At 41.5% G+C, this 23,400-nt stretch overlaps 1 protein-coding gene across 12 annotated transcripts in view; it reads right to left on the bottom strand.

The window, feature by feature from the left end:
• The window catches only part of ANO4 (anoctamin 4), a 403,411-nt gene that overhangs the window by 37,250 nt on the left and 342,761 nt on the right, over positions 1-23,400 (bottom strand). For all 12 annotated transcript variants that reach the window (XR_012005974.1, XM_072773292.1, XM_072773290.1 and 9 more), the window contains 7 exons: positions 22,533-22,615; positions 19,797-19,937; positions 16,688-16,852; positions 4,480-4,516; positions 2,327-2,438; positions 1,303-1,360; positions 1,067-1,164 (listed from right to left, as the gene is read on the bottom strand). Coding sequence is in view for 11 of the 12 variants with exons in the window: in XM_072773292.1 (XP_072629393.1) it covers positions 1,067-1,164; positions 1,303-1,360; positions 2,327-2,438; positions 4,480-4,516; positions 16,688-16,852; positions 19,797-19,937; positions 22,533-22,615 (694 nt within the window). In the remaining variant the exon portion in view is untranslated. The remainder of the gene's footprint in view (positions 1-1,066; positions 1,165-1,302; positions 1,361-2,326; positions 2,439-4,479; positions 4,517-16,687; positions 16,853-19,796; positions 19,938-22,532; positions 22,616-23,400) is intronic.

Below are 23,400 nucleotides of genomic sequence, written 5' to 3'. Positions count from 1 at the left end.
ATAGCCCCCAAACAAATTGTGAAATAAAGGAAATAATGGGGTGGGTATCAAAGACAAATGACCTCCTTCACAATTTTGCTCTCTATCCATATTAGACTAGAAGATAAAATGTTCTCTTGATGTCTCTGACATTTTAATAAATTATGGCTTATACTTTAAAGTAGCATGTAGTGCTAATTTTTAAATTTTATGCATTTATAAAAAAGCTTTATAGAAAACAGCAGGCACTTGGAAAACATTTTCTAGAAATAAATCTAAGAATGGAAAATTGCTGGCATAGGTTTTGAGAGCTAAGAGGTGACTTTTTCGAAGTGAACCAAGTTCTAGCTAATTGTTTTGGATGAGTGGTCCTCCTTGAAACCTAGAGTTCTCTAACCAAGCTGACATGAAAACCAGTAGGTGTGGAATTAAAGCAGAAATAGAAGTTGCTGATTTATGTTTCTTTAAAACTTCACTGACCAGAGCTAAACAAACAGAGCAGAAGTCAAGGTTACCTTTACAAAAATGATTCAACTTTTTGCCTGTTGTCATCAACTTAAACTATTATCAACTAGATGATCATAATTTTGCTGGTTAAGATATGTTGACTCCAGTTTCTTTTCTGCATCTCTAAACTTTCCTCTTTTCCATAAGTTCCTTTCCTGTACAGTTTGAATTTAAGGTCATTTAAAAAAATTACCAATCCTGATTTATCATGGGGGTGGGGGAGTAGAGCTCTATCTAGTTAATGGGTCATAACTAGTGAGAGCCTCGCAGTGCTAGAGCCTCAGGGTCGGAGGCATTATTTAAAGAAGCTGCAAGCAAGTGTTCAATATTTAGGGCCCCATGGAGACTTTGTTTAAAAGAATATTCACTATCTGTTGATACTCCTTATACTGAATCTTCCTAAAGAGCCAACGTTTATTACTTTCATGACTGCCTTTGAGTCACTGAGCATGAACACTGAGCTCTAGGCACCTGTACTGGCCTAACTGCTGAGTCTGCATTGCTTATCTTACTTGCCACACCTAGAAAAGCCAATAATGAGCAATGCTGCATCTCAATGGTAGAGGTCTATGGTACTTACGGGTAGCCAAGTTCCATGAAATTATTCCAGGTCTGCTTTAGCACCATTATAATACCCATTTGCATACAGAGATCAATAAGGCATCCACTAGGGTGGCACTGCGAGGTAAGCAAACACAGAGATTCCAGAATCAATGGAGAGGAAGAAAGAGTGTCTGGTTTCTAATCTGCACAAAGTTGCCCGAGGCTATTTACTGCAATGGGGTAGAAAATAAGGAGTGATGGAAGGATACAGACCTCTTCTAGTCTCCATCTGTTTATCAGCCTCAAGTAGGCACCTGGGTGTCCTGTAAATCTTCAACACACAGAAAAACAAACCATTAGTATCTGTAGGTCTAAGCTCTTGTTGACTATTATGCTCAGATTGGCACACCATCCAGTGAAAAGGACTGGTATAGTCAGGTCTGAGAGAATCAGGAAACTCCAGGGCTGTTGTACGTACTGCAGCTCCTGGAATTCTCCAGGGAAAATTTTCCTTCTGAACTGTCTGGGCTGCTGACCACAGAGGCCAGCTCTTGCTGCTTGCATGTGACTCTGAACATCTTCTGTTAAATAAGTGCTCTGGCCTGTGTAACACACAGCATGTTGGACTGAAACACATTCTGATCTTTTTGAATAATAGTTAAAAAAAAAAAAAAACAGCTTTACTGTTTGACTAGAAGTCCACACTGACGTAGCTTGATACTGAGGGAAGCGACTGTATCTGTCCCACCAAAACCCAAAAGTCACCTGTTTCTGGTTCTTATCTCACAAAATATTTCCCAGTGCAAAGGAATTTATAGGACATTGACTACTTAACACAGGAGCCTTTCCCAATCCTAGCACTGCTGGATTCAGAAGCTGCCCACTCTCCTCTGGCATCCTGTGTCAGCCCTTTCCTGTCTGGATATCCTTCCCTCTGTGTGAAGGCAGATGTCCAGGACACACTGCAGGCCACCCTCCCCATTAGGCCCCCTGCTCATATAGATGTGAGATCCAGGGGCCTAACTCAGGTGCAGAGGGAGCCCACAGGTTTTAAAATCCATCCTTCACTTGTGCAAATGCTTTTCCTCTGTGAACCTTAGCAAGAAATGGTGCATAGGTCACTTGTGAGTGGAGCCACCGTTCTCCAGGAGGGGAATGGGAAGGGAGAGGAGGAGGCTGATCTCTTTTTACCCTTTTATAGATCACTCTAAAGGAGGTGCTCCTCTGTCACCCTCATCAGTGACCACTGAGTGCTCTGTCCCTGGCCTGCAGAACCATGGAGAGACCAGGTCCTTACCTTCCAAGGAAGAATGCGATGTAAAATGTGGAGCTGTTCAGATTGACAAACTGAAAGAGAAACATCTTCAGGGTAAAGCTGTTCTCCCACTCTGACTCTGTGCGAGGCTGTTCTGTGGACAAAAGGGGAGTAGAGCTTGCAAGGTTGCACTTGACCCCTCCTCAGCTCCCTCTGCCCCACTCCTTGTACACATAGGGTGGGAGCAGAGGTGTCCTAAGGGAGCCACAGGAGACCCCAGTTTGCCTATGTATGGCATGTGATGGAATGGACCACCCATGGGATCCTCAAGCTTGCAGAACAGTCCCAACAAGGGTGCAGGGAGCAGCACTGACTGATGTGTCGGAGGGTACGGAATATCTGGTTTGTTCTGCTGTGATGGGGTGTTCAAAGAGCCTGGAGGAGACAGCCAGGCTGAAGGGGCCTCATTCCCTTTTGCCCTTAATTTCCACCTGTGGGGTAGGGCCTGGGTGGGGTCAGGTCCCCTCCCGGCTCCTTATTAATTCCTTCTTCTCAAATTCTATTCTGGTGAAATGCCTGGTGCTGCTGCATAAGAGGGAGGCAGACCCCCTCTCAGAATGCTGAGACTCTGACTTCTGTGTCTGTCACCCTCATCCATCATTTTTCATTCTTATAGACAAATACCAAGGGGATGACCTCATTTTAGAGCTTTAATTGTATATCACCATCTGTATCTTACAGTATCCTGACCTCAGTCAGGCACCAATTCTCATCTCCTTGTATTTTGACTTCCATAAAGCAAATGCTCTTTGGACAGTGTTAGGAATCAAAATATGAATCAAACGTACAACTTGACACCTCACATCAAATGCACCTACCTTTCCTTCCCCAGGAACTGTATCCTCAACCCAAGCAACACCAAAGAAAATGTATTTAATGCCATCGTATGTTCTCTGTTTCCACATTTCCTAAGCTTCTAACTGCTTTTTACTATTTTACCCCATCAATTCCCTTTCCGCTAATTATCACTCAAAATGCTTGCTGCGAGCATATCTGAGAAGGGGAGGGAGAATCATATTTAACAAGGCTGTTGAAGGAAAAAAAAGACAAAGTATCTTTAAAGGGTTTTAGTTTTACTTCACTTCTGCTACTGAACTATTGGTTACACAGGAAGGTCTCTCAGGTTGTCAGGCAGCTGGGTGGGTGCCCAGGCATCCCAGCCACAGATGGGTCAGGGCTGTATCTCCCTGGCACCTTTGCCAGCCTGGATCAAGGTGCCACTGGACACAATCTGCCAAGGCAGTTACCTCTTCTGTGGATATAAGCCTCTTTCTGTCTTTTTGGGCAAGGGGTGGTAATGATGGAGGATTTTAATGACACTAAAAGAGACATGCCTGGTACCTAGCTAGCTCTGTATCTGGCAGATAGAAAAGCTCAATCAATGGCATCTTGTATTATAATGATTATTATAAATAAAGGCACTTTTGTGATTTCTTCCCCCTCCAGACAAGCTACCTATGGGAACGTGCTACAATAGGTGTATGTGTGTGGGAGCATGTAATTTTCTCAACTTGCATAGAGTAAAATGACTAATGTTTCATTAATAAAATTGGGACAATCTCTACATCTTGAAAATGTGGAAAATGTGCAGGGTACAGTCAGCTACCAGATTGTTCTAATGCTTTATGAAGTCAGAGAAGTGTTCTCAGGGGTGACTTGTCCAGATGAATGTTATTTCTATAAATGTCAGTAATGGTTAGGTGGCCTACATTCCTGGCAAAAGGCCCCCAGTCTTCAAAGTAATTAACCTTGCTGTGGATTCATGTGCCACGAAAACCTGATCCATCTCTAATTAAATAAAAATTATAGGCGATAGCAAATGAACTCTAAATGGCTCTGGGCATTTTATTCACTCCTTTTGTGCTACTATATTTTTTGTGCATGAAGAGAAAACCTGCTTTAAATTACATTAGCTCCTGAGAGATAATGTTTATGACTGGTTTGAAAGCTTTAAATAGGAATGATCCCCCAGTTACTAGATGTATTGAAAATGTCCTGTTGAAGGCAAAGAACTAATGTATGCAATTCAAAATAAAAAGAATATATTTCTTTTCAGCAGTGTTTCAGAGACATCTTTAAAAAGATAATTCCCAGACTACAATATTGTGCCATGAAATAAGAAGGGTCTCACTTACCTAAATTTGTCAGAAGAAGCGCAACTTTTTCATAGAGCTGTAAAATAAATTTCATATATTTAACAAAAAAACCCTGTTGATGCTATAAAATCCATAAGTATAAGGAAATAGGTAATCGAGTCATGAGTGAAAATAATTTCATTAACTGTTACTCAACAATGAAAACATTGTAAACAAACAGTTGTGTCCTTTCAGGGCAAGAAAGAAATGCACAAAGTCCCATTTTACTATTTTAAAAATCTCACTGTCTATGTGGGAGTGGATAATTCTGTGGCAACAGGGCTTGCTGCTTCTAATTGCCAGCTTGGTAAGGGATGCTGGGCAAATCACAACATCCCTGGACCTCGGCATCTCTAGGACTGATTCTGATGGTAAGATTTTGTAATCTCATTGTTTATGGACTGTTGTATTTTCTAAATGAGAGCATTCATAAATACAGAAGTAATGAAACCTTCCTGGGAACTCCTAAGGTTTTGATACTCTTGTTTTTCCATTAGTGCATCAGATGCATCCTTAACTCACCCAGCCATCTGGTAAATGGAGGGTCCTAAGAGGGAAGGGAAAGTGTGAGTGTGTGTGTGTGTGTGTGTGTGTGTGTGTATGTGTGTGAGTGCATCTGCACACATGTGTATGCATGTGTATATGGAAGTGCAGGGGTTACAGTTCAGGGAAAACCCAGCTCTAGGAGATTCCCCAGAAAGGGTATAAATCGAGAAAAAGAACAAGCGTCTTCTCTAAAATGAGAGATGGTAAGCTGGAAAGGAAAACTAGACAAAGGGATTGGAAAAACATGAAAATTAAGACCACATTTAGATTAAAAGAGTGAACATACATTGGTTAAAATTCCCTAGGCTGGAATTATGACTCTTCTTCCAGCCAGCAAGCTGTAGCGTTTGGGCACATTACCTCCTTTCTTCTTCAGACCACTGTTTTTCTTTTACGTGACTGAGAAAGGGTATTAGACTCATTGACCTTAAAAAGTCCTTCCAAACTTTTGAATTCTCTTATCCAAGACTTCTGCTAACTACAGAATTAGGTAAAATACTGATTGTAGGACTTTAAACTTTCAGCAAGGACTATAGTTTGCTATAGTAAGATAATTTATATGGTCAAGGTATCAAATTTTGTGTATAGAAGCCACAGGCTCTTGGAGTCAAAAACTAAAAGAAATTGGTGTGATTTTCAATAAGAAATCCTGTGGTACAGTCACACATTTTATCTGAAAAATACCGGTTAACCACAGATCAGGACAGATGTTTTAATAAACTATATTTTTACTGTTACAAATACACTCTATCATTAAAGTTAATTATGTAATTTTCAAGGAAAATTAGATTTGACTGGTGAGACACCCTTTTCAAAATACAATTTTTGATTATCCAGTTTATCCTTTCTGTCTTTTGTGTTGACACACTTTTGTCTATGTGCCTCACTTTGCATTTTTGTCCCACAGGTCTTCGTAGCTGGTGACATGCCAATGTTATTTTGGTTTGGACACTGAAAAAAATGGGACTCAAAAGAGGAGCAGCCTGGGAGTCAAAATATGATTAATATTAACCTTTTGAAAAATAAGGCAAAGTATACAAGGACATCACTGGAATCCATGGTATCTGTGAACATTTTGTAAATGTTGAAGATACACACAGATGGACAGTGAGGCTTTGAGCAGGATGCAACCACAAAGGGCACATAAGCAGAGGGCCTGACAGCCAGCAAGAGACCTTCAGATGAGTGCTTTCTGGAAAAGGTTTGATTTCTCATCAGGCAGTTGAGATAGAAATCATGGATGGTTTGTTCTGATAAAAGTGGTAGAAAATATGTTTCCAAACTGGATGCCACAAATTGTGAGTTAAAATCTGTGACTGTTGAAAAGCTTTCTAATCTTAGGTACATTTCCACAAGAAGCTATGAGTACTTCTATTTTGATCTTGTCTACCTAGTCAGTGCATGTGGGCTTGGTCTGATGCAAGCCGTATTTTCTGGTTCACTTTTTGGAATAAAACACTGTGGTTTTCACTGTTCAGAGTATAATGAAATAGCAGATTCTTATTGGTATGGCTGGGTAAAAAGGATGGTTATAACTTTTAGTTTCCTCCTGGGATATACTCTTTGTTGGCACCTTTTGTTTGTGACAACCATATTGAGATGTTCTTTGGTCCCTAGTGAAGAAGCATAGGATTTAAATGGTATGATAAGGAGCAAGAAAAGTCCAACCTATTCATTCCATCTCTGAAGGATTTATTTTTCAAGAAGAAATAAGATGAAAACTAGGAAGTGCCCCTTAGCCAGTCAATAAGAAGCATAATATTTTGTTGGGATTCAGAATACTTTTTTTTTTTTTTTGAAAGGGGGCTCTACTCTGGGAGCCCAATGTAGGGCTTGAACTCATGACCCTGAGATCAAGAGATGCTTAACTAAGTCACTCTGGTGCCCCCAAACGTAGAATATTTTTATCAAACAGATTTTATTTTTAAAGTACATACTACATAAGAGTAAATACATAACCCCCCCAAAACAAAAAAGAGTAAATACACATCATAAAATCTAGAAAATAGACACCCCTTATAGAGCTACTTCTTCAGTTAGGGTTGGACAACAGGGTATGTGACCTATAACAATATTATTTAAAAATTAGAGGCCGTACTGAACATAAGTTAAAAACCAATCTAGCTCTCAAGGTCTTTATATTCAATCAATGGAAAGTATTACTGATTCATGTTTAAATGGTTTTTTTTTTTTTTTTTTTTTTTTTTTGGCAAGACCAGTATGGCCAAAATTTTAAATAGTTGAAAATAATTTATGTAGCTATAAAGATGCGTATTGTAGGGTCATGAAAATATCTTAAATTGAGTAATTTCAAAAGCCAGCAGATAGTTTCGTTATGAACTGGTCAAAACTACATTATAGTTACTAGTCTGTCATTTGTCACTTATGTGATACTTGCTTCTTAAGGACTTACTTTTTTATTTTTTGCATATTCTGATGAAAACCTTTCCAAACTATATTACACACTCAGTTGCCTTCATAATGAAACCTGCAAGGCTTTAGAGGGTAAGAGAGGACTATGAATGTGTGTGCTGAGCTGGGGATGTCATCAGAGAAGGGCTGAGGACAGTAAGCTGATTGCTTCTCACACAAAAAGGTCTTGGATGGTGCTTCTTTGAGAGTTCTTACGTATGTTTTTTTCTTTCTTTTCCCTTGCTATGGCTTGTATTTTCTGCCCTTGTCAGAATTCTTGCCTGAGTAACTTTCTGTATTTCTAGTCTGGTGTTGGTGAGAATTGGAACACCTAAGGTGTTCACCTGTACCTGAAATAAATGAAAATACCCCTTAAGTGTATTTGTAAGAATAGTACATGTGTAGACTATACATCATCCATTTTGGTGACTCTGAAATGCTTGTTAGATAAAACATGGAAACGCCTAGTAGTCTAGCTTCCAGCACATAGTAAGTGCTTTGTGTTGTCCATAACTATATAGTTTTCCCACTTCCTATGCTCCTTTCTCCATTTTTAGTTTACTTTCTCTTTTCTTGGTTGTGTCTCAGGAAGTAGAGATTGCGGGATTTCCAGTTAAAGCATGACTCTGACAACATTGGTATCTCTGCTCCAAATATATGAGCAGCCATGTATTTATAGAGTCATCACATGTATTTATTTCTTCAGATGTATAAATTAAATTTTAACAAGACATTAGAGAAAAAGAGAGCTTTAATTCATTGCAAATTACCTGGACGCAGAATCTTTCACTGCTCTGGCTGTTTGGTTAATTTCACTATGAATCACCCCCTTCTCAGTGCATATATTCCACGATTAGCTTTAAGGCTAGCAGAGTCCTGGAGGAGAGAGTGCCAGGGGTGCCACACATGCACTCTCAACCTCCACTTGACTGCAGAGTTACACAATCATATGTCAAGTGATCAACAACTACCCTTTTATCATTTTTAGAACTTCTGGATTCTGAAACTTATTTCTAAAATAATAAAGAATTTCCTGTGTATTTTAATAATAACAATAAATGGTAATAGTAATAGCAGTAATAATAAATCAACTACTTCATTAGTTTAGTGATTACTAGTTGACTTAATGCTAAATTAAGTTGTTTACTATTATTATTAATGTTTAAAAAGATTTTATTTATTTATTCATGAGGTACACAGAGAGAGGCAGAGACACAGGCAGAGGGAGAAGCAGGCTCCCTGCAGGGAGCCCCACGCAGGACTCAATCCCAGGATTCTGGGATCACGACCTGAGCTGAAGGCAGACTCTCAACCAATGAGCTCCCCAGGCATCCCCAATGTCAGTATTTTTATGTATAGGTTGACCTCAAATCTAACAATGTCAGCAAATAATGTTATTTGTTCTGAAAATAATAACAACAATTTACTGAGAGCCTACTATGTGCTAGGCCCTGTTCCAGACACAGGGAAATAGTAAGAGTAAAAAAAAAATAGCCAAAAGTTTTTGCCCTCATGGGCCTATATTCCAATGGAGAAGACATATAATATTAAATAAATTAAAAACAGCATATTTTAGGGTAATAAGTACCACAGAGAAACACAGAGCAGGCAAGGAGACAGGAAATTGTCAGGTGGCAGGAACAGGTTACAATTCTAAAACTGAGTGACCGTGGAAGCCTTGTATTAGAAAAGTAACATCTGAACAGAGACACGAAGGAGGTAAGGGAGCAAGCCATGCAGAGGCCATGGGGAAGCTATTCCAGGCAGAGAGACAGGCAAATAAAAAGCCCTGGAGTGAGAGCATGCCCAGCACATTTGGGGAACACAGGGAAGGCCAGCCTGGAGCAGGACGGGCAGAGTAAGCAGGGAGGAGACAAGGTCATACATGTTGCTGGGGCCAGAAGCAGAGGTCACAGGAAGACACGACCTTTTATTCTGACACAGGGGCTGGCTCACACGTAAGACACGCACATGAGCTGTTGTGAGGAGTCTAAACGTGGGAGCCAGGAGACCAGCTAGAGAGCCCCCAAGTGGGGGCTGCTGGGGTCATGGACCAAAGGGGGACTTGGAGATATGTGAGAAGTGCTCAAACGCTGGAGACAGACAGGGAGAGAAACAGAAGAGTCAAGGGTAAAGCTAAGGTTTCCAGCCTGAGCAGCTGCCTCAGGGGAAACTGGAGGGATCAACTCTGGAGGGAAAAGAGGGGATTCGGGTGAGGACAACGGGATGGGCAGTTGGATGTAGGAGTCGGGGGCTCAGCGGAGGCCTCCAGGCTGAAATACAGAGCTGGGAAAAGCCCGAAATTAACCCAAGCACCATCTTGAGGTGTCCCTTGAGGGTTAGCTTAAACAATGCTTTGGATACCTACCACTTTCCTGTCACTCAGAATCAGAAGGAAATGGTGGGAGGGGTGCCTGGGGGCTCAGGTCCTGATCTCGGGGTACTGGGATCAACCCCTACCTCACGTCATGGGCCCCCTGCTCATGCTCCCTCTTCTCTCTCAAATAGATGAATAAAATCTTTCAGACTCCTAAGTGCCTCCGTGGTTGAGCATCTGCCTTCAGCTCAGGTCCTGATAGATTCCCACTTTGGGCTCCCTGCTGGGAGCCTGCTTCTCCCTCTGCTTGTGTCTCTGCCCCTCTCTGTGTGTCTCTCATGAATAAATAAAATCTTAAAAAAAATAAAATCTTGGAGGAGGGGCAAGATGGCAGAAGAGTAAGGTCTCCAAATCACCTGTCCCCACCAAATTACCTAGATAACCTTCAAATTATCCTGAAAATCTACGAATTCGGCCTGAGATTTAAAGAGAGAACACCTGGAATGCTACAGTGAGAAGAGTTCGCGCTTCTATCAAGGTAGGAAGACGGGAAAAAAGAAATAAAGGAACAAAAGGCTTCTAAGGGGGAGGGGCCCCGCAAGGAGCCGGGCTAAGGCCGGGGCGAGTGTCCCCAGGACAGGAGAGCCCTGTCCCGGAGAAGCAGGAGCTGCACCAACCTTCCCGGGCGGAAAGGGGCTCCCAGGGAGTTGGAGCAGGACCCCAGGAGGGCAGGGATGCCCTCGGGCTCCCTGGGACACTAACAGACACCTGCGCCCCGGGAGAGCGTGCCAAGCTCCCTAAGGGCTGCAGCGCGCACGGCGGGACCCGGAGCAGCTCGGAGGGGCTCGGGCAGAGGAAGAGGCTCAGTGCGGAGGGGGCTGCGGGGCGGGAGCACGAATCCAACAGCGCAGGCTCCGGAGCACAGGGCGCCGGGACACAGCCCAGGATCCGGCCTCCCCTGGGGACAGGCAGAGGCCGGGAGGGCCCAGGACAGCAAGGACGCTCCTGCCCCGAGCTGAGCAGATCAGCGGCCCCGCCCCGGAGCCTCCAGGCCCTGCAGACGGAGAGCTCTGGAGTTACTGCGGGGGCTGACTCCAGGGCTCCAGAGCTGGCCCCGCCACTGCGGTTGTTCCTCCTGGGGCCTCACGGGGTAAACAACACCCACTGAGCCCTGCACCAGGCCGGGGGCAGAGCACCTCCCCCAAGTGCTAACACCTGAAAATCAACACAACAGGCCCCCCCCCCCCCCAGAAGACCAGCTAGACGGACAAGTTCCAGGGGAAGTCAAGGGACTTAAGGTATACAGAATCAGAAGATACATCCCCAGTGTTTTTTTGTTTTTTTTTTGTTTTTTTTTTTGTTTTTTGTTTTTTGTTTTTTGTTTTTTGCTTTTTGATTTGTTTGCTTCCCCCAACCCTTTTTTCCCCTTTCTTTCTTTTTCTATCTCTTTTTCTTCTTTTTTTCTTCCTTTTTTTCTTTTTTCTTTTTCTCTTTTCTTTCCTTCTTTCTCTCCTCTCTTTTTCTCCTTTTCCCAAAAGAACTTGTTTTTGGCCACTCTGCACTGAGCAAGATGACTAGAAGGAAAACCTCACCTCAAAAGAAAGAATCAGAAACAGTCCTCTCTCCCACAGAGTTACAAAATCTGGATTACAATTCAATGTCAGAAAGCCAATTGAGAAGCACTATTATACAGCTACTGGGGGCTCTAGAAAAAAGCATAAAGGACTCAAGAGACTTCATGACTGCAGAATTTAGATCCAATCAGGTAGAAATTAAAAATCAATCGTTTGAGATGCAATCCAAACTAGAAGTCCTAACGACAAGGGTTAACGAGGTGGAAGAACGAGTGAGTGACATAGAAGACAAGTTGATGGCAAAAGGGGAAACTGAGGAAAAAAGAGACAAACAATTATAAGACCATGAAGATAGATATAAGACAGCCTGAGGAAGAAAAACCTACGTTTAATTGGGGTTCCTGAGGGCACCGAAAGGGACAGAGGGCCAGAATATGTATTTGGACAAATCATAGCTGAAAACTTTCCTAATCTGGGAAGGGAAACAGGCATTTAGATCCAGGAAATAGAGAGATCCCCCCCTAAAATCAATAAAAACCGTTCCACACCTCGACATTTAATAGTTAAGCTTGCAAATTCCAAAGATAAAGAGAAGATCCTTAAAGCAGCAAGAGACAAGAAATCCCTGACTTTTATGGGGAGGAGTATTAGGGTAACAGCAGACCTCTGCAGAGACCTGGCAGGCCAGAAAGGGCTGGCAGGATATATTCAGGGTCCTAAATGAGAAGAACATGCAACCAAGAATACTTTATCCAGCAAGGCTCTCATTCAAAATGGAAGGAGAGATAAAGAGCTTCCAAGACAGGCAGGCACTGAAAGAATATGTGCCCTCCAAACCAATTCTGCAAGAAATTTTAAGGGGGACTCTTAAAATTCCCCTTTAAGAAGAAGTTCAGTGGAACAATCCACAAAAACAAGGACTGAATAGATATCATGATGACACTAAACTCATACCTTTCAATAGTAACTCTGAACGTGAATGGGCTTAATGACCCCATCAAAAGGCGCAGGGTGTCAGACTGGATATAAAAGCAGGACCCATCTATTTGCTGTCTACAAGAGACTCATTTTAGACAGAAGGACACCTACAGCCTGAAAACAAAAGGTTGGAGAACCATTTACCATTCAAATGGTCCTCAAAAGAAAGCAGGGTTAGCCATCCTTATATCAGATAAACTAAAATTTACCCCGAAGACTGTAGTGAGAGATGAAGAGGGACACTATCTCATACTTAAAGGATCTATCCAACGAGAGGACTTAACAATCCTCAATATATATGTCCCGAATGTGGGAGCTGCCAAATATATAAATCAATTAATAACCAAAGTGAAGAAATACTTAGATAATAATACACTTATACTTGGTGACTTCAATCTAGCTCTTTCTATACTCGATAGGTCTTCTAAACAGAACATCTCCAAAGAAACGAGATCTTTAAATGATACACTGGACCAGATGGATTTCACAGATATCTACAGAACTTTACATCCAAACTCAACTGAAAGCACATTCTTCTGAAGTGCACATGGAACGTTCTCCAGAAGACCACATACTGGGTCACAAATCGGGTCTGAACCAATACCAAAAGATTGGGATCGTCCCCTGCATATTCTCAGACCATAATGCCTTGAAATTAGCACTAAATCACAACAAGAAGTTTGGAAGGGCTTCAAACACGTGAGGTTAAGGACCATCTTGCTAAAAGATGAAAGGGTCAACCAGGAAATTAAGGAAGAATTAAAAAGATTCATGGAAACAAATGAGAATGAAGATACAACCGTTCAAAATCTTTGGGATGCAGCAATAGCAGTCCTAAGGGGGAAATACATCGCAATACAAGCATCCATTCAAAAACTGGAAAGAACTCAAATACAAAAGCTAACCTTACACATAAAGGAGCTAGAGAAAAAACAGCAGATAGATCCTACACCCAACAGAAGAAGAGAGTTAATAACGATTCGAGCAGAACTCAATGAAATCGAGACCAGAATAACTGTGGAACAGATCAACAGAACCAGGAGTTGGTTCTTTGAAAGAATTAATAAGATAGATAAACCATTAGCTAGCCTTATAAAAAGAAGAGAGAGAAGACTCAAATTAATAAAATCATGAATGAGAAAGGAGAGATCACTACCAACACCAAGGAAATACAAACGATTTTAAAACATTATGAACAGCTATATGCCAATAAATGAGGCAATCTAGAAGAAATGGACGCATTCCTGGAAAGCCACAAACTACCAAAACTGGAACAGGAAGAAATACAAAACCTGAACAGGCCAATAACCAGGGAGAAACTTGAAGCGGTCATCAAAAACCTCCCAAGACACAAAAGTCCAGTGCCAGATGGCTTCCCAGGGGAATTCTAACAAACGTTTAAAGAAGAAACCATACCTATTCTATTAAAGCTGTTTGGAAAGATAGAAAGAGATGGAGTACTTCCAAATTCGTTCTATGAGGCCAGCATCACCTTAATTCCAAAACCAAAGACCCCACCAAAAAGGAGAATTACAGACCAATATCCCTGATGAACATGGATGCAAAAATTCTCAGCAAGATACTAGCCAAGAGGATCCAACAGTAGATGAAGAAAATTATTCACCATGACCAAGTAGGATTCATTCCCGGGACACAAGGCTGGTTCAACACTCGTAAAACAATCAATGTGATTCATCATATCAGCAAGAGAAAAACCAAGAACCATATGATCCTCTCAATAGATGCAGAGAAAGCATTTGACAAAATACAGCATCCATTCCTGATCAAAACTCTTCAGAGTGTAGGGATAGAGGGAACATTCCTCGACATCTTAAAAGCCATCTACAAAAAGCCCACAGCAAATATCATTCTCAATGGGGAAGCACTGGGAGCCTTTCCCCTAAGATCAGGAACAAGACAGGGTTGTCCACTCTCACCACTGCTATTCAACATAGTACTGGAAGTCCTAGCCTCAGCAATCAGACAACAAAAAGACATTAAAGGCATTCAAATTGGCAAAGAAGTCAAACTCTCTCTCTTCGCCAATGACATGATACTCTACATAGAAAACCCAAAAGCCTCCACCCCAAGATTGCTAGAACTCATACAGGAATTTGGTAGCGTGGCAGGATACAAAATCAATGCCCAGAAGTGAGTGGCATTTCTATACAATAACAATGAGACTGAAGAAAGAGAAATTAAGGAGTCAATCCCATTTACAATTGCACCCAAAAGTATAAGATACCTAGGAATAAACCTAACCAAAGAGGTAAAGGATCTATACCCTAAAACCTATAGAACACTTCTGAAAGAAATTGAGGAAGACACAAAGAGATGGAAAAATATTCCATGCTCATGGATTGGCAGAATTAATATTGTGAAAATGTCAATGTTACCGAGGGAAATTTACATGTTTAATGCAATACATATCAAAATACCATGGACTTTCTTCAGAGAGTTAGAACAAATTATTTTAAGATTTGTGTGGAATCCGAAAAGACCCTGAATAGCAAGGGGAATTTTAAAAAAGAAAACCATATTGGGGGCATCACAATGCCAGATTTCAGGTTGTACTACAAAGCTGTGGTCATCAAGACAGTGTGGTACTGGCACAAAAACAGACACATCGATCAATGGAACAGAATAGAGAATCCCGAAGTGGACCCTCAACTTTATGGTCAACTAATATTCGATAAAGGAGGAAAGACTATCCACTGGAAGAAAGACAGTTTCTTCAATAAATGGTGCTAGGAAAATTGGACATCCACATGCAGAAGAATGAACCACTCTTTCACCATACACAAAGATAAACTCAAAATGGATGAAAGATCTAAATGTGAGACAAGATTCCATCAAAATCCTAGAGGAGAACACAGGCAACACCCTTTTTGAACTCAGCCACAGTAACTTCTTGCAAGATACATCCACGAAGGCAAAAGAAACAAAAGCAAAAATGAACTATTGGAACTTCATCAAGATAAGAAGCTTTTGCACAGCAAAGGATACAGCCAACAAAACTAAAAGACAACCTACAGAATGGAGGAAGATATTTGCAAATGACATATCAGATAAAGGGCTAGTTTCCAAGATCTATAAAGAACTTCTTAAACTCAACACCAAAGAAACAAACAATCCAATCATGAAATGGGCAAAAGACATGAACAGAAATCTCACAGAGGAATACATAGACATGGCCAACACGCACATGAGAAAATGCTCTACATCACTTGCCATCAGGGAAATACAAATCAAAACCACAATGAGATACCACCTCACACTAGTGAGAATGGGGAAAATTAACAAGGCAGGAAACAACAAATGTTGGAGAGGGTGCGGAGAAAAGGGAACCCTCCTGCACTGTTGGTGGGAATGTGAACTGGTGCAGCCACTCTGGAAAACTGTGGAGGTTCCTCAAAGAGTTAAAAATAGACCTGCCCTATGACCCAGCAATTGCACTGTTGGGGATTTACCCCAAAGATACAGATGCAATGAAACGCCGGGACACCTGCACCCCGATGTTTCTAGCAGCAATGTCCACAATAGCCAAACTGTGGAAGGAGCCTTGGTGTCCATCAAAAGATGAATGGATAAAGAAGATGTGGTTTATGTATACAGTGGAATATTACTCAGCCATTAGAAATGACAAATACCCACCATTTGCTTCCACATGGATGGAACTGGAGGGTATTATGCTGAGTGAAGTAAGTCAATCTGAGAAGGACAAACATTATATGTTCTCATTCATTTGGGGAATATAAATAATAGTGAAAGGGAATATAAGGGAAGGGAGAAGAAATGTGTGGGAAATATCAGAAAGGGAGACAGAACATAAAGACTCCTAACTCTGGGAAACAAACTAGGGGTGGTGGAAGGGGAGGAGGGCCAGGGGTGGGGGTGAATGGGTGGCGGGCACTGAGGGGGGCACTTGATGGGATGAGCACTGGGTGTTATTATGTATGTTGGTAAATTGAACACCAATAAAAAACAAATTTAGTAAAAAAAATAAAATCTTTAAGAAAAACAAAAGGATATGGGAACCAACACTGTTGTACTATGTCACAGAGTCTGGTCTGGGCCTTCAAAATATGTTCTTTCTCTGAGTTTCTCCAAGGGGTATCCATACAGGGTTAACTCCCTGGGTAAATGAGGGAACTAAGATTTGGAGAGGGCTAGTAGCTTGCCTAATCTTCCCCCATAGGAAACCCTGGAGCTGAAATTTGCCTCAAGGCTTCTCAATCCATGGAACTGAGTGCATCTCCTGTCAGGCAGTTTGCTGCCCAGCCATCAGCTCTACATGACAGGCTGGGTCCCTCTCCCAAGAGAAGGAAACTGCAGCCCACATCTCTTCTCCATCAGGCTAGTTACCTGGTTATTCACTTACCACATTCAGCAGCATGATGATGCAGAAGTTGATGCACACAGCAGTCCCAGTGGTTGCAACCTGAGAGTTGTTCCTGATTAACGCCCACTTAAAGGCAGCGAATGTGCTGACAGTCACTACCCGGTAGATGACGATCCCAAACACGGCAGCGATCACCACACAGATCTGGGAGGAAGATGGAGACGCAGTGAGCACCAGCAGGGGAACGTCCCAGGAGGAGGTTTCGCTCCCCTGCAAAATCCCACCATTTGAAAACAAGGAAAGGAAATAAGGCAACAGTGGTATGGACTCGAGAAATCGCAATAAAATGCTTACTCTTCTTTGTGGTTAATACTCTCCTGCCTGTATTTTCTTTGTTGTTCAAACAGAAAAACCATAGTCCTCGAAAGCATAAACGCTGTAAGCTGGGGGGTAATGTCATATTGAGCAAGTATTAGATCGAGCATTTTTATTATAGAAATCTTATGATGTCATTCTTCTTTTGGATTGTTTTAGGATAAAAGCAAAGGCTTATTGGTGACATGTAGGACTCTATCTTGTTGAACGCCATGTTCTCTTGTGTCTGGGGCCTCCAGAACCTTTTGTTGTTTCAGATGGGCGCATCTTTAAGACCATTCCTTTGCCTAAAGTGCTGACCATCCCCTATGCCCATGCCAAATGCTCACATACATGTTTGTGCACGTGTGTACACACACACAGCTTGGTTAATATTTACTCCTTCATACCTCAGCTCAAGAATCCCTTCAGAACTAAAACTCTTCATGACCCTCAGACCTTCTAGTTGTTATATGGTACCTATACTCTTCTTTTAGCATCCAATTTATAATTTCTAACAATTTGTTAGTTTGATTATTGCCAGTTTCCCCCATCTAGAAAGTATAATAGTTCCCCACCCTGCTGCCCTTATTTATCTATGGGGGATATTTTTAAGGCACCCAGTGGAGGCCTGATACCTCAGATAGTGCCAAACCCTATATACACCATATTTTTATGGGTATAATCTATGGGATTAACAACAGCAACTGATGATAAAAGAGGAAAATGCACTGTAATAAAGGCCATGTGAATATGGTCTCTGTCCCTCTCAAAATATCTTATTGTACTGTACTCACTCTTCTTGTGATGGTGTAAGACAATAAAATGCTCACACGATGAGATGAAATGAATAGGTATTGTGATTTAGCATTAGGCTACTACTGATCTTCTAAAGCTACGTTAGAAGGATCACTCAGAAAGGGAGACAGAACATAAAGACTGCTAACTCTGGGAAACGAACTAGGGGTGGTAGAAGGGGAGGAGGGCGGGGGGTGGGAGTGAATGGGTGACGGGCACTGGGTGTTATTCTGTATGTTAGTAAATTGAACACCAATAAAAAAAAAAATAAATAAAAAAAAAAAAAAAAAAAAAAAAAAAAGAAGGATCACTCGCTTCTAGCCTGGGGTTGACTGCAGGCACTAAATCCCAGAAGCAAAGCTGCAAATAAAGGGGGTGGGGACTATTATAAGCTCCATCAGGGCAGACATAACATCTGTTTTGCTTACCAGGGATTCTATAGTACCTTAGCATAATTACAGGTGCACAGTAAGCATCCAGCTATCAGTTGCTGAATAAGCCAACTGTGTGAGAGGTACGTAATTTCTTATTAATCAGCTATGAACTCCACATTGGGCAATACTTCTCTGAAGATTTCATGGTATGTGAAAAGAATACAACACATCTTCTATATACTGGGAATCTTAGACTCCAAAAAGTTTTGTGTCTTTCATTAGGTGATTCAGTGTATCAGAGTAAAGGCCTTCACCTACTTAGTTATCAAAAACTTTAAGCTGGGCCTCAGGATGGACTCTGCTGGTTTAGACATTGCTTTTCTTTATAGAAGCATTTCTCTGTTTCACACCAACTGTTTTTGGCTTCCTAATGAGTGACATGTTCGCTTGAGTATAAACTCTAGCTGGAACTGGCCAAAAACAACTGACCACATCTTAATCCTTGAGTTACTGCTAGGAAGATAGGGGAAATGTATATGGAATTTCAGACAATGTGGCAATATGGCGGAATGGACAGCTCACTGGACTCAGTCAGAAGTTGGGTCTGGGTCATAGCTCAGCTTCCACCTAGCATTGTGACTGTGGGCATGGAGTTTGTCCTCTCTGTGGCTTTGGCTTCCTATGCTCCATGTCACCCATATGAAGAGTAGAAAACACTTACTCTATGTCTACAGGTCTTGTAAGAAACAAAAAGCAAGACAATATCTATGAATGTCCTTAGGAAAGCCAAGGCTTGACACAATTGCTTACAGAGCAGTGTTGGTAGAAAGGTGTGGATTTGAATATTGGTCTGAGCCAAGGGACTGCTGGGCAGGCTGCCCACACTTTTGTCTCCCCGAGTTTATTTGGCTAAAAGGGGTCAGAGTGTCTAGATTTGCTGTCATCTTGTCCTTCCTCATCTAATGGTCTACAATACCTATTTACACACTCACCATTTGGAAAGAGGAAAGGAGAATCTTAACCACCCCTTACTGTTCTAAAATGATGCTTCTGAAAAATCAGCAAAAGTTTTGTTTGGTGATTAACAGGGTCAAAGTTGATTGCCCAATGACTTCTTTTTAGGAAAAGCCAACAATCCAGGTTCAAGTTAGTGTTTTTCAAAGCTGACATGACCATTATTGAATCTGGAAATCAATTTTAGGGGGATAGATCTGGCATTAATAAAAGACTATACTAAAAATAATAATCAGAGTATTGTATATTGCAGAGGTGAACACTGTTCAGTAACTCTGCTTAGTTTTGTGCATCTTCTGGCATAGCATATGCTGGGTCATGACAGAGGATGTGTTTCTTACACAGGGAGGCAAACAGAAAGAATTGGCACTCGGCTATCTACTGGCTGAATAAGCGCCTTCACCTTCTGGGCTCTGAGTTGTTCCATCTGTAATATGGGGACACCAGTCCCACTTCTGACCACCTCATGGAGTCATCGTGATGAATAAATAACAGAATGTGCAAAAATGTTTCGTAGAATTATGCAAATGCCTGATATGATTATTGTTGTTATCACACTACAGGTCTGTACTTTATGAAACAAAGAGTTTTGTAGAAAAGTTTCAAACCATAAAAAATATCCCAGATGCAGAAACAATAAGTCGGCTGCATTTATCTGCAAATGCTTGGTATGGTTCTGGCTTTCCCGAGATGGGATTCATTCGCTCCTTCTTGGAGTACTTAGCTTCAAACTGGGGCCGTATTTCTTCCTAAAGAACAGAGACACATTTTTTAATGCAATGGAGAGATATATACACAAAATAAAAAAATTAAGAAAACCCTTTTTTACTCTAATGTAACAAGCCGGAATCAACAGCTACCACTCTCATCAGTCAATCAGTGAGGTGGACTCAGAGACCTTAGGTTTAAATGTTTGGAAATTGGCCATTTGAAAAAAATCTAAAAGGGTGATGATCTAGACTTCTTATCACCAAGGCAATGCAAATTTAGACTAATAGTTAAGGGTCTCTGTTATCTTATTAAACTGTGAAGAAACAAATAGAATTAGCAAAGGGACCACCTCTCCTATCCCTAGCAGTTTGAAATAACTCCTAACCTTTTACATTTATTACCAGGGAATGATACAGACACCAGGGCAGAGAAAGTTTCTGAACAGCAAAATGTCTAGAATCCACATTGTGAGTTAGGACGGTGACATAAGCCATAGTTTTCTCCTACAATTAAAAAAAAAACAACTTTTTTTTTCAATTGAAGCAGCCAAAACCAAAGACTTCTATGTCTACAGGTCTCGTAGGAAACAAAAAGCAAGACAATAAATATGAATATACTTAGGAAAGCCAAGGCTTGACACAATTGTTTACAGAGCAGTGTCTGTAGAAAGGTATGGATTTGAATCTTGGTCTGAGCCAAGAGACCAAGGTAAAATCTACTTTTTAATAAATTCCTGTAGGAGTCATTCACCTTGAACCAGTAGATTTTCAATGTATTAATTGGTTTTTTGAAAACAAGGTAAACATCTTTCAAATCCAGTTAAAATCAAGGCAGCCCTAATTCTGAATCAAGTTGAAGTTTTGTTTCATTTAGTGGAGCCCCATCTATTGTGAAAAGCTTCTGACTAAAAAAGCAACTACGGGATTAGAAACAGGAAATCAGCAAGAGGGTATATACTAATGGGTTCTGGTTAGTTAAGTACCTCGTCTATGTGAATGTCTTACAAGAGGAGGGGAAATGAGTGGAAAATCTGGTGAAACAGAGATTGACTCAATCTAGGCAGAAACGCTCAGGACTTAGATGCAAAAGGCTGAGAGAGAGGGAAGACGGAGCTGCCACGAGAGAGGTTACAGATGACGGGCACAGTCTGGCCGTAGCCCATCTGTGTAGGAGGAAGGGCAGCCTCACTCCTGCTGCAGCATAAGCCCAGGGCTGGACTTCACCCAGTGACGGGCCATGGGTGAACGGCAGGGGGAGATGCAGCCCTAAACAGGTTCTGCTATCTTTTACTTATTTTAGGAAGTTACAACTTGAGAATATAAACAGAAAAGACCTGGAATCTTCTGGTTCTTTGGGGAACTCTGAATTGACTGGGCTATGAGTGACATCTAAGTTACTGAGTTCATTACCCAGGGACTTGAGGCCAATCCTGGAGCCAGACCTACAAGTCTGGGTGTCATGGGGATAAATTGCATCTCCCCTTGCCTCCCCCTGCAAATTCATTTGTCAAAGCCCTAATGGTCAATAAGTAACTCAGCATGTGACTGTCCTGGGACAGAGCCTTTCCAGAGGTAATTAAGGTCAAGTGATGTCATTAGAGTGGCCCCCTAATCCAACATGACTGGCTCTTTATACAAAATCTAGGCATGGACATGCACAGAGAAATGATGTGAATACACAGGAGGGAGGTGGCTGTCTATCAGCCATGGAGAGGAGCCTGCAACAGATCCTGCCCTCGGGAGGCACCAACTGTGCTAAGGCCTCGATCTCAGGCTTCTGGCTTTCAGAAATCTGAGCAACTAATTTCTTTCTGTTGCTTAAGCCACCCAGTCTGTGATCCTCTGTTAGGGCAGCCCCAGGCAACTAACGCCCTGGGTTATCCATGAAGAAGGCATACAGCAGGTTGGGGCTTTTCTGCCCAGCAATCTGAGTGCCACAGGCTTGTATATGAGGCATTTAGCCCCTTCCACCAAGGAGGCCTCTTGGGGAGTGATTTCTCCTGAGCATTTACCGACTTCCAATACTTCTAAGGCTTCACGGCTCTGGGCTCTGTCCAGGGTTCTGGAACGTTCACAGAAACCTGTCCTTGGAATTCTCTTACAAACTTTGCTTCCCTTGTCCCTCGAGCCGTAAAACTAGTATCTCCTGCTAAAGTAAAGTAAAGTAAAGTAAAGTAAAGTAAGTAAAGTAAAGTATAGTAAAGTAAAGTAAAGAAAAATTGCTACTAATTCTTCTGATGTGTCTACTGACAAGTGAAATGCTTCACTTAGCCATGGAGTCTTAATCTACTAAGCAATCACAATGTTGTCTCCTTTTAAATTCTGCTCATTTTTATACTACCCAAAGGTATTTTTCTTCTTTCTTTCTTTCTTTCTTTCTTTCTTTCTTTCTTTCTTTCTTTCTTTCTTTCTTTCTTCTTTCTTTCTTTCTCTCTTTTCTTCTTCTTTCTCCTTCTCCTTCTCCTCCTCCTCCTCCTCCTCCTTCTTCTTCTTTTTTTTTTTTTTTGCCAAGACAGGTATAAAAATGCTTTAGGGGCAACCTGACTTCTCACCCAGAGCCGAGAGTAATGACTTGGGAGGACTGTGTATTTGTCGATTTGCTTTTTGAAACAATCCGAGATCAATAAAACAAACCTCCTCTTCTTCCCAGTCAATCAGATCCCAGTCATAAGCAATTACGGCTCGCCGTCTTTTCCAGAACTCCAGGAAAACCGTGGCTGGAACAAGCAGAGAAATAAGAAGACGTGGTTAAATGAAACAAAGCTGTTAACTGTCACTGAATAATGAAGTCGTTGCAGAGAACGACAGTTGTTTGTGCAAGCATCCATGAATATCAGGATTTCTAGCTAAGCTTCATTTAACAAGGACCTTTTCTGAGAATTACTGAGCTGGTGTCAAACATAATGAAAAATTAAAGATTTCATTTAGAATTAAATTAAGCTGATTTGCAAGTCGAGGCAGGACAGACTTAGAATAACAAAGCTCCTGGGACATAAACATACAGAAAACCAAGTTACCAACATCTTTCTTACGGATAGAATATTTATTTTTAAAAGCAACGGGCAGGTAGGGGCATAAAAGCCAAAATAAAAACTGAGCAGTTTACATGCACTTGACTGGCAGTGATTTCTTGTCTCCCAAAGCCTCTGCACAACAGGATCTATGTAAAATGTATTTTACTATTTAATTGAAAGAAGCAATTTCACTCTACCCTTTTTCTCCAAACCATTCCTTTGTTGTCACATAAAAGTTTCCCTTGCATGCAAATTCTGTTAAGAACCTTTTTCATTGAGGTATATGGGTAGCTGGCCTTCCCATCCAGAGACATCTGGAGGTTTCTCCTTATTCAGCTAATGCCACTCAGTTCAATTATACAACAAGAGAGGGGAAATATCATCAAGACTTGACCTCGCTGCCTTGGAAGTCACAAGCCAAATGCCAGGACACACGATACATGCACATACACACACCATCACACTTTGAGGATGGCTGCAACTAAAGG

Source organism: Canis lupus, chromosome 13, assembly GCF_048164855.1.
Source record: "Canis lupus baileyi chromosome 13, mCanLup2.hap1, whole genome shotgun sequence".
In the NCBI taxonomy this organism is placed as follows: Eukaryota; Metazoa; Chordata; class Mammalia; order Carnivora; family Canidae; genus Canis; species Canis lupus.
Note: the sequence above shows the minus strand (reverse complement) of the source record. Positions and strands in the feature narration are given on the sequence as shown.